Source organism: Ochotona curzoniae, unplaced genomic scaffold, assembly GCF_017591425.1.
Source record: "Ochotona curzoniae isolate NIBS_2020 unplaced genomic scaffold, NIBS_Ocur_1.0 scaffold_2453, whole genome shotgun sequence".
NCBI classification, from domain to species: Eukaryota; Metazoa; Chordata; class Mammalia; order Lagomorpha; family Ochotonidae; genus Ochotona; species Ochotona curzoniae.
Window position 1 is genome coordinate 19596244 of NW_024467094.1, and position 13889 is coordinate 19610132.

The 13889-nt window shown below is 47.4% G+C and overlaps 3 protein-coding genes across 3 annotated transcripts in view; 2 read left to right on the plus strand and 1 right to left on the minus strand.

The window, feature by feature from the left end:
- On the plus strand, positions 1-13419 carry LOC121170039 (unconventional myosin-XIX-like). The gene is made up of 8 exons (XM_041000922.1): positions 1-49; positions 5087-5225; positions 5584-5732; positions 7317-7430; positions 11460-11592; positions 12140-12209; positions 12738-12908; positions 13377-13419. Exons 1-8 carry the CDS (start codon positions 47-49, stop codon positions 13417-13419), a joined length of 822 nt encoding a protein of 273 aa, XP_040856856.1. The 5' UTR covers positions 1-46.
- The window catches only part of PIGW (phosphatidylinositol glycan anchor biosynthesis class W), a 37743-nt gene that overhangs the window by 4421 nt on the left and 19433 nt on the right, over positions 1-13889 (minus strand). The window lies entirely within an intron of this gene.
- LOC121170534 (unconventional myosin-XIX-like) overlaps positions 12754-13889 on the plus strand; it is a 19357-nt gene continuing 18221 nt past the window's right edge. Inside the window, exons 1-2 of the mRNA XM_041001879.1 lie at positions 12754-12840; positions 13724-13820. Of these exons, the coding sequence (XP_040857813.1) occupies positions 13746-13820 (75 nt within the window). The 5' untranslated portion in view covers positions 12754-12840; positions 13724-13745. The remainder of the gene's footprint in view (positions 12841-13723; positions 13821-13889) is intronic.

The following is a 13889-nucleotide window of genomic DNA, read 5'->3' on the forward strand; positions in this document are numbered from 1 at the left end:
TGGAGAAAACTGCTTTCATCTGACTTCGGCTGGAAACTGCCACTGCATGGTAATCACCAACATTTGCGCATTGGATCCTTATTTTAGCACATGTGGTCTCGATATTAAGCTGTTCTTTCAAACAAGGAGAGGCTGGCGAGCTCTTACACTCTAGTCTGTTGGAGCTAAGAACGTTGGTGTCTAACCTGCCCTCCGCTCTTGACTGAGATGAACTTGCACTTGAGAGAACTTTGCTTTTGAGTTTCCAGAGCCTTCACTATGGCTGTCTCTTGGACAGGGTATAGGCAGTGTCTGGCTCCTTTTCCAGTTTCCATGGCAGCCCCTACCCCTGGGTTCTCTGAACACTAGCGGTCTTCAGCGCCTTAGGGAAAGTCAGCAGGGTGAACACATTTCAGACACCCCTCATGTTCCTTCTTGTTGGGGGGGCCGGTAGGGAGGGGAGCAGGGATGGGCACCACTATTCAGACAGAGCTAGGCCCTGCCAACCACACTCCCTCTCAGATTCTCCTGTCTTAAATCATGGACTTTCCCACCTGATGGATTGTCAACCTTTGGTTACAGTGCTAAACTGGGTTGACCCTTTAAGTGTTCCCACTTGCTTTTGTCCTATGCTTTCACACCATGACCTCATTGACCTTCACAACCATTCCTCCTGATTTAACAATCCCCATTTTCATTTTTTGGGGGGGAGAGGTTCTTTTTTTTAAAGCTTTATTTTTATTGGGAAGGCAGATTTTACAGAGAGGAGCAACATAGAAAGCTCTTTCATCTGCTGGTTCACTTCCCAAATGGCCTCAATGGCCTGAGCTGAGCCAATCCGAAGCCAGGAGCCAGGAGCTTCCTCCAGATTTCCTACAAGGTTCAGGGTCCTAAGACTTTGGGCCATCCTCTACTGCTTTCCCAGGCCACAGGGAGCTGGATCGAAAGTGAAACACCCAGGACATGAGCTGATGCCCATATAGGATCTCAGCAATTGCAAGGGGAGGATTAGCCAGTTGAACCATCGTGCTAAACCCAACTATCCCTGTTTTCAAGGTGAGGAATTAAGGCAGGTGATATCGCTTAACCAAGTCAAACACCTTGGGATTCAGCTGGGATTTCTCTCCCACTCATCAGCTGTTACTGGAGCATCAAGAGTTGATTCCAGCTTCTCCCTGCCAACTGTTGGCTGTGCTGCAAAAGCACATTATTGTCCAGAGGAGAGGATAAGGCATGAGACCTCTCCGTTTCCTTAGTGTATGCTACATCCTCCACTAACTCAGAAGATTTGCATCCCATGCCAACCAGAAACCTGTAATAAAACACCCTTGCATTTCACTGCAGGGAAAACATTAAGAAGTAGCCCAGGGATCCTCTGGAGGCACTCATAAAAGTTTCTCCCATCCTCTAATTGGCAAGGACAGACTTTCACTCTGCCCAGGCCTGCCCTAGTTCTCATTGCAGTTTTGCTTAGTGGGAGGAGCAGGCTGGCTGAGTCATCCAGGAGAAGCCCTCCTCTGTGTGGGTTTTTGTCTGCTCTTTCCCCCCTTAGGCTCTGGGATGACTCCTTTCAGATTTCTCCAGTCCTGGGTGGAAACCATGCTCCAGCCCACGCTCCCATGTCCAGGTAGACAGCAGGCCTTGTGCCTGCAACCCAGAACCCTGGCTGGCCACAGTGAAGCAGGATGTTCCAACAGGTCAAGTCTTAGCCTTCAAGCACCTGAGGCTTACGTGGGAGACCTGTCTGTTTTTTTCTCTTATGATAGTCATTCCACTGCTTTTTACTCATCAGCGAGAAGCTCTTCCTGACGCCTAATTTGAATGTCTTCTTGTTGTTTATAGCTCTTTTTTCTAGAGATGGGTAAGGGACTCCACAGGCTGCTTTCCAGGAAGGATTCCTGGTGCCTATCCCTGTCAATGGAATTGTTCAGGCTCAGTGGAAGCCTCAAATTTCTAAAGGAGGTATGCGTTAAAAAGGAGCTGGCACAGTGACTCAACAGGATAATCCTCTACCTGCATCACCAGCATGCCATATGGATACTGGTTCATGTCCCAACTGTTGCGCTTATGATTCAGCTTTCTGCTTATGACCTGGAAAGGCAGTGGAGAATGGCTCAAGTCCTTGGGGTCCCCTGCGCCAATATGAAGCTCCTAGCTTCAGATTGGCTCTGATCCCGTCATTGAGACCATCTGGGGAGTGAACCAGCAGTTAGATCTCTCTGTCTCCTAAGTCTGCCTTTCACATAGTAATAAATTAAGTAATTTAAAACAAGAATACAAATAAAACAGCCCAGGTCAAGAGGTCAGTCTATATAAAATTGCCAGAGGTCACTTGTTTGGAAAAAGAGAGGGGAGCTAATAAATTGCAGGCTGTGTGGAAGCTCCTTTATTCCAGGCCTCTTAGATTCCAAGTCACCTTTGCTGTGGAGCTCTGCCTCCTCATGGCAACCTGCAAGTGCAGCACCTTATCTAGAGATAACGCCAGGGCATGCTTGCTAGATTTCTTTAAAAGATTTACTTATTTGAAAGGCAGAGTTATTTTTCCCTCCCTAAATGGCCACAATTGCTGTGACTGGGCCAGGGTGAAGCCAGAGACCAAGAACTCCATCTAGGATTCCCATGTGGGTACAGGGACCCCAAGCACTTGGACCATCTCCTGTTGCCTTCCCACCACGTTAGTAGGGTCAGAACTAGAGCAACTAGGACTCAAACCAGGGATCCTTTAAGGGATAGGGATTCCAGCCTGTGAGTTAACCCACTAGGTCAGAATGCCCACCTTTCTTTGCTGGGATTTCCTCTTATTAATTTTGGGCAGACACTGAGCTGATGCAGCTCTATGTTATCTGCTTTTACGGTGCTCTCAGGCTATTGGAGTCTTGAATAGGGAAGTACCTTAGAAAGTTAGAGAAAAGAAGCCCACATGCTTGTCTGCTCTGGATGGGAAGTTGAGCAGCTGGATCAGAGACAGTGTCCAGGGCCCGGTGGTGTGGCCTAGTGGCTAAAGTCCTCACCTTGAACGTGCCAGTATCCCATATGGGCACTGGTTCTGGTCCCAACAACCGCAACTCCCATCCAGCTCTCTGCTTGTGGCCTGGGAAAGCAGTCAAGGACAGTCCAAAGCTTTGGGACCCTGCACCCATGTGGGAGACCTGGAGGAAGTTCCTGGCTCCTGGCTTTGGATTGGCTACAGCACCGGCCATTGAGGCCACTTGGGGAGTGAATCATCAGATGGAAGCTTTTCCTCTCTCTCCTCCTCTTGGTATAACTGACTTAGTAATAAAAATAAATTAAATCTTAAAAAAAAAAAAAAGAAACAGTGTCCATATGGGATCCTAGCACCACTGAGTCGTTATGCTGGGCCCTAAAATTATCCATAATTTTAAAAAAGATCATAACCCAGAGATAAAGCAACATTTTAGAGAATATTATAGATATATTTTTCCAAACATATTAAAAATTTATTTTTATCTGAAAGGAAGAAATAGAGATTGATTTACTTCCCCAATGTCTACAACAGCCAAGGGGTAACAAGCCAAAGCCAGGAGTCTGGAATTTCATGCAGGTCTTCCATATGAGTGTCAGGGACCCAAATACTTGAGCCATCACCAGCTACTTCCTAAGTGCACATCAGCATGAAGTTGTTATCTGAAGCACAGCCAGGACTCAAACTCAGCCCTACAATAGGACATGCAGGTGCCACAGCAGCATCTCTACCACTGCACCAAATGCCTGCTTCCTATTTATTTTTCATCCTAGAGACAGAATCTTCATCCATTTGTTTACTCCCTGAATACCTACAATGGCTGGGAGAATGCCTGGGCCAAGCCTGGAGTTGGCAGCTCAGTGCAGGTCTCCCTGATGGGTGGCAGGGATGTTGATGCTGCCTCCCTGGGTTCATATTGGCAAAAATTAGTAGTCTGGGCTACTAATTAAATCCAGGTACTCTGATTGGGACACAGACATCTCAACCAGGAGACTAAATGCCTACTCCACGATGTATTTTAAAACAGTTAAAGGCATACTTTTTGAATATTTATTTGAAAGGCTGAGTTATGAGAGGTCTTCTGTCTGATAGTTCATTCTGCAAATGACCACAGCAGCAAAGGCTGGGCTAGGCAGGAGCCAGAGTCTAGAACTCCATCCGGGTCGCTCATGTTGTTGCCAGAGCTGAAGCACTTTGGCCATCTGCTGCTTTCTTGGGTGCATTAGCAGGGAGCTGGATCAGAAGTAGAGCAGCTGAGGACCTGCTGCAATAGTGTAGTGGTTAAAGTCCTCGCCTTGAACACACTGAGATCCAATATGGGCACTGAGTCTAATTCCAACGGCCCCGCTTCCCATCCAGCTCCCTGCTTGTGGCCTGGGAAAGCAATTGAGGATGGCCCAAAGCCTTGTGACCCTGCACCCGCATGGGAGACCTGGAAAAAGTTCCTGGTTTGGTCTTTCTGCAACGAGACAGCTGTTTTTTTTTTTTTTTCCTAAGATTTATTTATTTTAATTGCAAAGTCATATATAGAGAGCGAGGAGGAGACACAGAAATATCTTCTGTCTGGTGATTCACTCCCCAAGTGACCACAAAGGTCGGTGCTGTGCTGATCTGAAGCCAGGAGTCAGGCGCTCTTCTGGATTTCCCATATGGCTGCAGGGTCCTAAGGTTTTGGTCATCCTCTACTGCATTCCCAAGCCACAAGCAGGAAGCTGGATGGGAAGCGGGACTGAGACAGCTGTTTTTCATTGCAAGCTGAATGGTCTCTTTGGAAAGGGACCCAACTCTTGGTTTTTTCCCTGCAGTACTTAGAGAGCAGCCCTCCATGTGGGCCTACTCCTGACCTGGTGAACAGTCACAAAGGAGTGGGATAGCATTTATTGAGTTCATACTGTGTGTAAGGCACTGATAAAATACTTTGTATACTTCTGCTTTTCTTCCCAATAACCTGTGAGTTTCATTTATTTTCCTTTATTTGTAAATAAGAAAGCTGTGGCTCATTGGGCCAAGCACTAATGGGACTGAGATTTGAACCCTCTACCAGGCTGGGACTGTGGAAAGCTCTTTGCTGTAGAGGCTCCTGCCCATGGTGTGAGTTACAGCTTGCATGTTATTTCCTTCCAGGTTAATGGCCGCAGTCCAGGCTTTGGTGCTCAAGGCATGGAATCCCTCAGTGAAGACCTGTGGGAGTTCCTGGGTGGGGAGGCTCCACTGCATCAGCTGGACGACCTCACTAAAGTGAATCCGGTGACGCTGGACACAGGTACAGGCCTCCCTCAGCTCTGGAGTGCCTTCTTCAGTAGTGTGCAGTTGTGATGAGGGTGTTGAATGTAGCTTCCCCAAATTTAGACTGAGGCAGGCAAGAATCTTGACTGGGAGCCAGGTGGACTGTTCCAGACTGCTACTCCAGGGAGCCTAGCAGCTGCTCCCAGCCTCCCCAGGGCAGGCTTTCCTCGACATTCGACATTCGGGGCACATCTTAATTAGATCTTGTATCTGTTCACCAGGGAGCTGCTGGATCTGCTGGCACTTGGTTAATTGCAGAGGGAGGGCTGTTAGGCAGATGTGCCTCTGTGGTTTTGTAGCTGAGCAGGAGCTTGCTAACGGTGTCTCTGCCTCAGTCCTGAGGTGCCTGCAGGCCCGGTACTCAGCAGACACATTCTACACCAACGCTGGCTGCACCCTAGTGGCTCTGAACCCCTTCAAGCCTGTCCCTGAGCTCTATACGCCACAATTGATGAGAGAGTACCACAGCGCACCACAGCCCCAGGTAAGGCTCGGCCGCCTCCTGCTTCTCCCCACAGCTGCCACAGCCCTGCCCAACAGGAGCTCCTAGAATTTTGGGCACTGACCGCAAGCAGAAGTTGCAAAAATGGGATACAAATATTGGTTTGATTGGGTTTGAAACCTAAAATAGAGGCAAAAAGGAAAGCATTTTTATAGATGTATTAATAGGAAAGACTTTACAAAGGTATATTTGTGTATATAGCAAATTCCATTTTTAGAAAAAAAAGTAAGGTTTGCTTACACATTTAGAAGATGTTCCTTTCTACTAAGAAGAGAAATTCTTTAGGGATGGGAGTGGGGTTGGTAGTGCAGCCAGAGCATGGGCTTGTCTGTTAAAATCGTGTGACCCAGGCAGGGGTGATGTTGGCAGGCTGAAGGCAGAAGATGAGGGTGCTGAGTGGGACCACTGGGCCCTCTGTGAAGGCCTGAAGGACCACCACAGGGCTGCTTTGTGTCGGTGGCAGTGGGGGCTGCGTTCAGAGAAGTGAGACAAGGAGGCACAACGTTTGGAAGTTTTGTAACAGCCCAGGTGAGAGTGGGACAAAGGCAGCTAGAGGACGCCCATTCCCTCAAGAAGGTGCAAGGAAGAGATCACAGCTGATCACAGCCCAGCTGTCCAGGAGTCCCTGCCCTGGGATGTGTCCAAGTGCAATCCAGGAAGGCTGTCCTGAGAGCCGCTCTGCACCGCAGATGCCAAGTCATGGTTTTACCAGTTTCCACAGCTGGATGCCTAGCACACTGAGGACTGTTAGTAACAGGTGCTCTGGAAGTACGTACTTGTTGAGTGGCTTTGGAAAGGCTATTTAACTCCCCTGAACCTCAGGTGCCCATGTAATATCAAGTTCTTTGTACAGCACATGCACATAGCTTTTAGTGATTTCTAGAAAAAGTTTTTTGTAAATTTCAAAATATAGTAACATACACCAACAATAAAATGAGGTTACTTTAGCAAGAGAAAATGAGTATAGGAAGTGTTAATGGCATTGGAGACTAGCCAAGGGCCAGCTTCTAGGCTGAGAAGGCAAATATGTGAAACCATCTTTGGAGCTTCGGAGTTGGACCTGACTGAGACTGTCTTACATGGGAAATTGCTTGGTCCATTAGACTTAGTATAGTGAATGTGAGGAAAATAACAAAGAATTGTGGATTGGGCCTGCTCAAGACCAGAAAGAACTCCCAGCAAAGATGTACATCAGATGCTATTTATAGAATAAGAGAAGTGTGGTATAGAAAACTTGAGTAATTACTTGCTAGTCTGCCAACCAGTCAGTTGGTTATAGATTAACCAGTTAGCTGTTTACACTTTTCTTAACTGGCAACTAGCCGAAGCTCAGTTACTGCGCAAAACTATATAAGTGAGGTCTGTTGGTTCCAGTGCAGGTCCTTTGTCCAAATCCATGACCTCCTACAATTTTTATTCAGCAACTGTTTTATCCAAACTTTTTTTCTGGAGGAAGCATCTAGCATTGATTGCATCTAGCTGATTGCTCTTTTCAGTCATCATCATGTCACAACTCCTTGTACTCAGGCATGTCCTCCTATGATTTTTAACCCCTTCATGTTTCAGAAGCTAAAGCCTCACATCTTCACTGTGGGTGAACAGACCTACAGGAATGTCAAGAGCCTGATTGAGCCCGTCAACCAGTCAATTGTTGTCAGTGGAGAGAGTGGTGCTGGAAAGGTAGGGGGACCTTTTTCTCGTTGGATCAACTTATAAGTGGCTGGGGGGAAGGGAAGGGAGCAGGAGGCAGAGCTGATCTGTTGTGGAGTCACTACCTGAGCCTGGGATCAGGATGCAGTGATGAACAAGCACTAGACTGGATTTTGAGCGGGTTTCCGGTCCAGGCTCTGCCGCTGCATCTGCCTGGAGGACAGATGCTTTCTTCCCTGAGCCTTCATTTATTTGCTCATCAAAGGTCTGTCCCAGCTATGACATCATAAAACAGAAGTTAGCTCTAAGCGATTGCAGCATGGTGACTAAGAACATACCTGAGCGGTACTGAGCTTCTGCAAAGCACAGCTCTCTCACTTAAGTGGTTGAGGGTGATAGGATTTCTGTCAGAGTTCAGTGAGTGAGTGCACACAGAGCACTTGGTGGCACGCCTGGCACACAGCAGTGTCACTGTGGGAAAGGGTTTATTAGATTAGCCTATCTGAATCCTTTGGGCTGTGGGGCAGGACAGAGGTACAGCCTCCTAGATGGCAAAACTGCAGCAAGTAAGGCAGAAAATTGGACGAGATTGAGTAAAGAGTAAAGAGCTCGTCAAAGGGGGCTGCAGGCACAGGTTAGTCTTTGCACATTTAACAGGGCTTCTTTGGGACCATCTTTCATGTGTATGAGAATTGCTGAACCCTGCATACCTGTTACATTCTAGGCTGTGGACAGTGAGGAGTAGCAGAGGGAGGAACAGATAGAAGCTTAACCTACTCTGCCATGGCACCAGCACCTCATGCTTTATTTTAGGGACTGTATTCTTTAATATCTTCTATTTTTTTTAAGATTTATTTTTATTGGAAAAGCAGATTTACAGAGAGAAGGAGGGACCGAGAGAAAGATCTTCCATCTACTAGTTCACTTCCCACCCAAGTGACTGCAATGGCTGGAGCTGAGCTGATCTGAAGCCCAGAGCTAGGAGCCTCCTCCAGGTCTCCTACATGGGTGCAGGGGCCCAAGCGCTTGAGCCATCCTCCACTGCTTTCCCAGGGAAGGGAAAGTTTAGCAGCCAGGACATGAACTAGTACCCATTTGGGATGCCAGGGTTTGCAGGCAGAAGATCAGCTAATTGAGCCATCAGGCTGGTCCTTCTTTAGCATTTATTTTCTTTTCCTTTTAAGTTTACATAGTTGAGAAAAACATATACCTACATGGGTCTCTGAATAGGGTGGAAGGGTCGAGGTAAGGAGGAAGATAGAGGGGACACATGTTTCAATTTTTTCTTCTCCTGTGTCTTCCTTTCCTGTGGGGAGGGAGAAAGGATCACTTCTTGTTCTCAAACTGCATTGGCACCCAGGGATAGAGGACAGTCCTATGATGAAGAGTGTTCCAAGGGTGTTACTTCAGTGGTTTCAATAGTTCTGAGATGTTGTCAGTTTCGGGGCACTAGGGTTAAGAAAATCTTTCCAAGGTCTATTGGCTGACCAGGTGCACCTCAGCGTATTCCTAGGCCCAGAAACATGCTGCAAAGCTTGGCTAGGAGAGAGGTCCAGCCTGTTTGCTTTCCGTCCTCTGACAAGGTACTCTGTGTCCTCTTCTGGCCTACATGAGCTGGCTGTAATGTCCCCCGTGTGCATCTGAGCATGCTGTCCACTGCACAGGCATCAGCACCTGAGGAGGCCTGGTCCTGATACAAACACTCCATAAACTTAAAGTTTTAAATTTATTTATTTATTTTATTTATTTTTTTTTTTAGATTTATTTTTATTACTTTTTAATTGGAAAGTTGGATATACAGAGAGGAGAGACAGAGAGGAAGATCTTCCATCCGATGATACAATCCCCAAGTGAGCACAATGGCTGATGCTATGCCGATCCGAAGCCAGGAGCCTCTTCCGGGTCTCCCACGCGGGTGCAGGGTCCCAAAGGTTTGGGCCGTCCTCGACTGCTTTCCTGGGCCACAGGCAGGGAGCTGGAAGGGAAGCGGGGCCGTTGGGATAGAACCGGCGCCCATATGGGATCCCGGGCATGCAAGGCGAGGACTTTAACCACTTGCGCCACCGCGCCGGGCCCTATTTGTTTTTTTTAAAGATTTATTTATTTGTATTGGAAAGGCAGATATACAGAGAGGAGGAGAGACAGAGAGGAGTATCTTCCATGCACTGGTTCACTCCCCAAGTGAGCGCAACGGCTGGAGCTGTGCCGATCCGAAGCCAGGAGCTTTTTCCAGGTCTCCCACACGGGTGCAGGGTCCCAAGGCTTTGGGCTGTCCTCGAGTGCTTTCCTAGGCCACAAGTAGGGAGCTGGATGGGAAGTGGGGCCGCTGGGATTAGAACCGGCGCCAATATGGGATCCCAGTGTGTTCAAGGCGAGGACTTTAGCTGCTAGGCTACCATGCTGGGCGCAAAAGATTTATTTTTTTACTTTAAAGGCAGAGTTACTCAGAGATGGAAAGATAGATCTTCTAGCTGCTGTTTTACTCCAAATGTCCGGAACTGGGCTGTTCCAAAGCCTGGAGGTTTTTCAGTGTTTCACACATGGGACAGGAGCCTAAGCTTCTGCTTCCCCAGTCATTTTTGAAGGGAGCTGTATAGGAAGTGGAGCCACTGAGGCTTGGATTGGTCTCCATGTAGGATGTAGATGCCTTTACTTGCTGTGACACCTCCGTGTGACATCCGCATATGTTCTCTTGAGTTATGACTTCAACATGCAAACTTGAGGGAAACATTTCAGCTTAAAGCAGACTTACAAAACTAAGGTGGAAAAGACTATATCCAAAGAAAACAGAAGGAAATAAAGTGGAAATGAATAAAATAGCGAACAAAACCAATAGAAAAAAATGAAATCCATGCTATTACTTGGAAAGATGAATGATATAATCCTGCAGTCAAACCATAACATAAAATAAACTTGGATAGGACATTTTGTGAAATATTTTGTCAACAAATTGTAATTCAGATGAAATAGAGAAATATTTTCAGGTAACAACTACTGAAGTTACTATATGAAGAAATATAACCTGTATATGTAAAAAAATAAAAAATAAATAAGTAAGTAAAGACCTACAGCCAGGTTGCTTTACTTGTGAATTCTATCAAACATTGAAAGAATAAAAGTTGCTAATTCTACACAAATTCAGTAACAAGATAGAAGTAGAGGAACATGTTTTATCTCATAGAAAGACCTAAAGAACTTAGAAAATCAACACTTGCTACTGTAGCAGCAAAAGTTCTGAGAAGTTTACCAAGGTTAGTAGGATACAAAGTCAATAGGTAATACTTGCATTTAGTTGTCTTTCCAGGAGAAATTGAATAAATAACAGGAAAAAAAAATAAAAAGAGAAATTAGAAATTAAACATATGCCCACTTCAGATGATTAGAAGTAAAAGAATTTTGGGCCCAGAGCAGTAGCCTTGTGGCTAAGGTCCTTGCCTTGACTGTGTAGGGATCCCATAAAGGCACTGGTTCTAATCCTGGAGGCTCCACTTCCCATCCAGCTCCCTGCTTGTGGCCTGGGAAAGCAGTTGAGGATGGTCCAGAGTTCTGGGACCTTGTACCTGCATGGGAGATCCAAAAAAGCTTCTGGCTTTGGCTTTGGGTCGGCTCAGCTCTGGCTTGGGGAATGAACCAGTGCATGGAAGATCTTTTTCTCTGTCTTCCTTCTCTCTGTAAATGCAATTTTCCAATATAAATAAATCTTTGAAAAAAAAAAAAAAGCAACCAGCAGTAGGAAGCTGGAGTTGTGGTTTAGCTGCCTGCAATACCAGTTCTTGTCCCAGCTGCTTTGCTTCTGATCCAGCTCCCTGGGCCTGGAAAAGCAGAAGATGGCCCAAGTATTGGGAGCCTTGCTGCCCATATGAGATATGCAGATGAAGCTCCTGGCTTTGGCCTGGCCCAGCCTTAGCTATCACAGCCATCTGCAAGAGTGAACCAATGGATACAAGATCTGTTTTTTTCTTTCTCTGTAAATCTTTCAAATAAGTAAATCTTAGCAGAAAAAAAAAAAAACGCAGGAGGGCCTGTGGACTCGGTCCCACAGGACTGTTTCTGCCACAGACATGGACATCTCGCTGCCTGATGAAATTCTATGCTGTGGTAGCCACCTCACCCACATCCTGGGAGAGCCACAAGATTGCAGAGAGGATCGAACAGCGGATTCTGAACTCCAATCCTGTTATGGAAGCTTTCGGTGAGCTCTACCTCAGTCCCACATCCCTGGATTTGCTACATTCAGTCAGGGAGAGGGAGTGCTCTAATACCCTCTCGGGGTTAAGGGCGAATGTCTATTGTCTCAGACTCTCAACCTCCTAAGAGAGATCGTTTGATCATTATCTTCCCTCTAAGCACGTGTGAGATGGTGCTGGAGGGACATTGGGGTACCTGTGGTCCAAATACTCTTTCCATCCAGTTTTCTGGTGCAAAGAACCAGGGGACTTCTCTGTGATGCAGAGTTGTCGGTGCCCATGTGGGGGCCTGAATGGCCAGATGTTGTCCAATGACAGCTTCCCCTTCAGAGAAGAAAGCCCCTGGCTGCTGGGGCTCACTCACTCCAGTTCCTTGCCAGGAAACGAGCTCTCATGAACTCCTGTGGCTGAAGCCTGACAGCCCATCCCCTGGCCCTGCCCTTTGTGACACTGAGATAAGGACTTGAGGATAGGGATATGGCTTCCAGTGGACCTGTGGCCAGGAGAACCCTAAGCCTCGGGGGGTGGCATGAACATAAGTGTGATCTGCAGGGAACGCGTGCACACTGAGGAACAGCAACAGCAGTCGCTTTGGGAAGTTCATCCAGCTCCAGCTGAACAGGTAATGCTTGCTGCCTCCTGGACAATGGAGGGTGGGTAGTCAAAGTGCCTCAGGAGCTTCCTGCCCGAACCTCCTCTATGTGCAGGAAAATCTTTGTGGTGGGATTCCCTGGGATCCCTGAACTCTGAGGGTGGTCTTCTTCTAACAAGAGGAGTGCATGTAGGGATCTTGGGACAGTGTTCCTCCTTTCTGTTAGCCTGTCCAGGGACTTCTGGCTAGATGGCCACCTCTTTGGGCCATTTCCTCAAGCTTCAAGCTGGGATTGGTACTCCTACCTTGGGATAGGCCAGAAGTGATAAAAGTCCAGGCTTGTTGGCCCTGACCACCTGAGCTGGGTACAGAGGGTGTCCCAGAGCTGCCAAAGTCATTCTGAGTAGACTGTAGCCCTCATGACTCTCCTCATGATGGAGAGGATTCATGCTGCATGGGGGATTTGCTAAGTTGCAGTCTATTGTTACACGGTGAATGCCAAATAAATGCCAAAGGAATGAATTGGCAGCTAATGGGCTGTTGCCCACATGTGCTCAGTGCTCAGCAGATGACTGGAGCTGCAGTCCAGACCTATCTCCTAGAGAAAACTCGAGTGTCCTGCCAGGCTTCCAGCGAGAGGAACTTCCACATCTTCTATCAGGTTTGTGCCAGGCAGAACTCAGAGGTACAGGGCAGGGATGGGTCTGTGGATTTGCCTCTGAGCCCTGAGTATGTTCCATGTCTGTCCATTTTACATGCTGCTAATTCATTCTAACTTTATGCAGCACGTAAAAATATTTTAAAGACAGAGGAAGAACTCTTTCATCACTGGTCCACTCCCTAAGCGACCATAAAGGTGAGGACTGGCTAGGCTGAAGCCAGAAGCTCAGAACTCTCAGATTGTATATGGGTGGCAAGGGCCCAAGCACTCATACCATCTTACGCTTTTCCAGACATATTAGGAAGTTAGATCAGAAACAGAACAGCTGTGATTTGAACTAAAACTCATATTGGATACAAATGTCCTAAGTGGCTGCTTAACATGCTGTACTACATCCCCAGCCCCAGTATGCAGCATCTCTGCCTGCCATTAGACTTTGCCTCCAGCATGTCTTTGAGAGTTGGGAGTGTTTCTGGATGAAGCCTTGTTACTGTTGCCATACCAAGGGCTTCCCTGTAATGGCCATTGTCTTGCAGAATGATGGCTCCCCCAGGCTTATCCTTTTTCCTGTTAGCCTAGTGCTCCACGCTTGTCAGATTAGGAGCATTCTTAGGTCTGCCACTCCAGGCTGCCTTGGCTCTGAGCAGGGGCTGTGCTGACTTTGACTGAAGGCTTTCCTGGAGTAGGATGTCTTGCACTAAGCTGGAGAAGTTCAAAGCTCTGTATCCTGCCCTTGTGCCTGTCTAGGCTTCTCCAGGGACCCTTCCGCCTTAGGACATTGTTGCCATTCCTTGTTCCTCCGTCTACCTCCAGGCTCACAGGGCCTCAGTTTTCCTTACATCCCCATCGCCTAGCTCAGGCACCTACTCGTCTCTCCCCTCAGATCTGCAAAGGAGCCAGTGAGGATGAGAGGGTTCACTGGCACCTCCCCAAAGGAGCTGCCTTTTCCTGGCTGCCTAATCTGGACAGGACCTTGGAAGGTAGGGGAACCTCACCCAGTATCCTGGCCTGACTTAACGGAACCCCGCCCCACCCCTGCCCTGCATGAG

Coding starts and splice junctions, on each gene's coding strand:
- LOC121170039 (XM_041000922.1), top strand. Junction 5,226..5,583: donor TCCGGTGACGCTGGACACAG/GTACAGGCCTCC, acceptor TCTCTGCCTCAG/TCCTGAGGTGCCTGCAGGCC. Junction 11,593..12,139: donor TCCTGTTATGGAAGCTTTCG/GTGAGCTCTACC, acceptor TGTGATCTGCAG/GGAACGCGTGCACACTGAGG.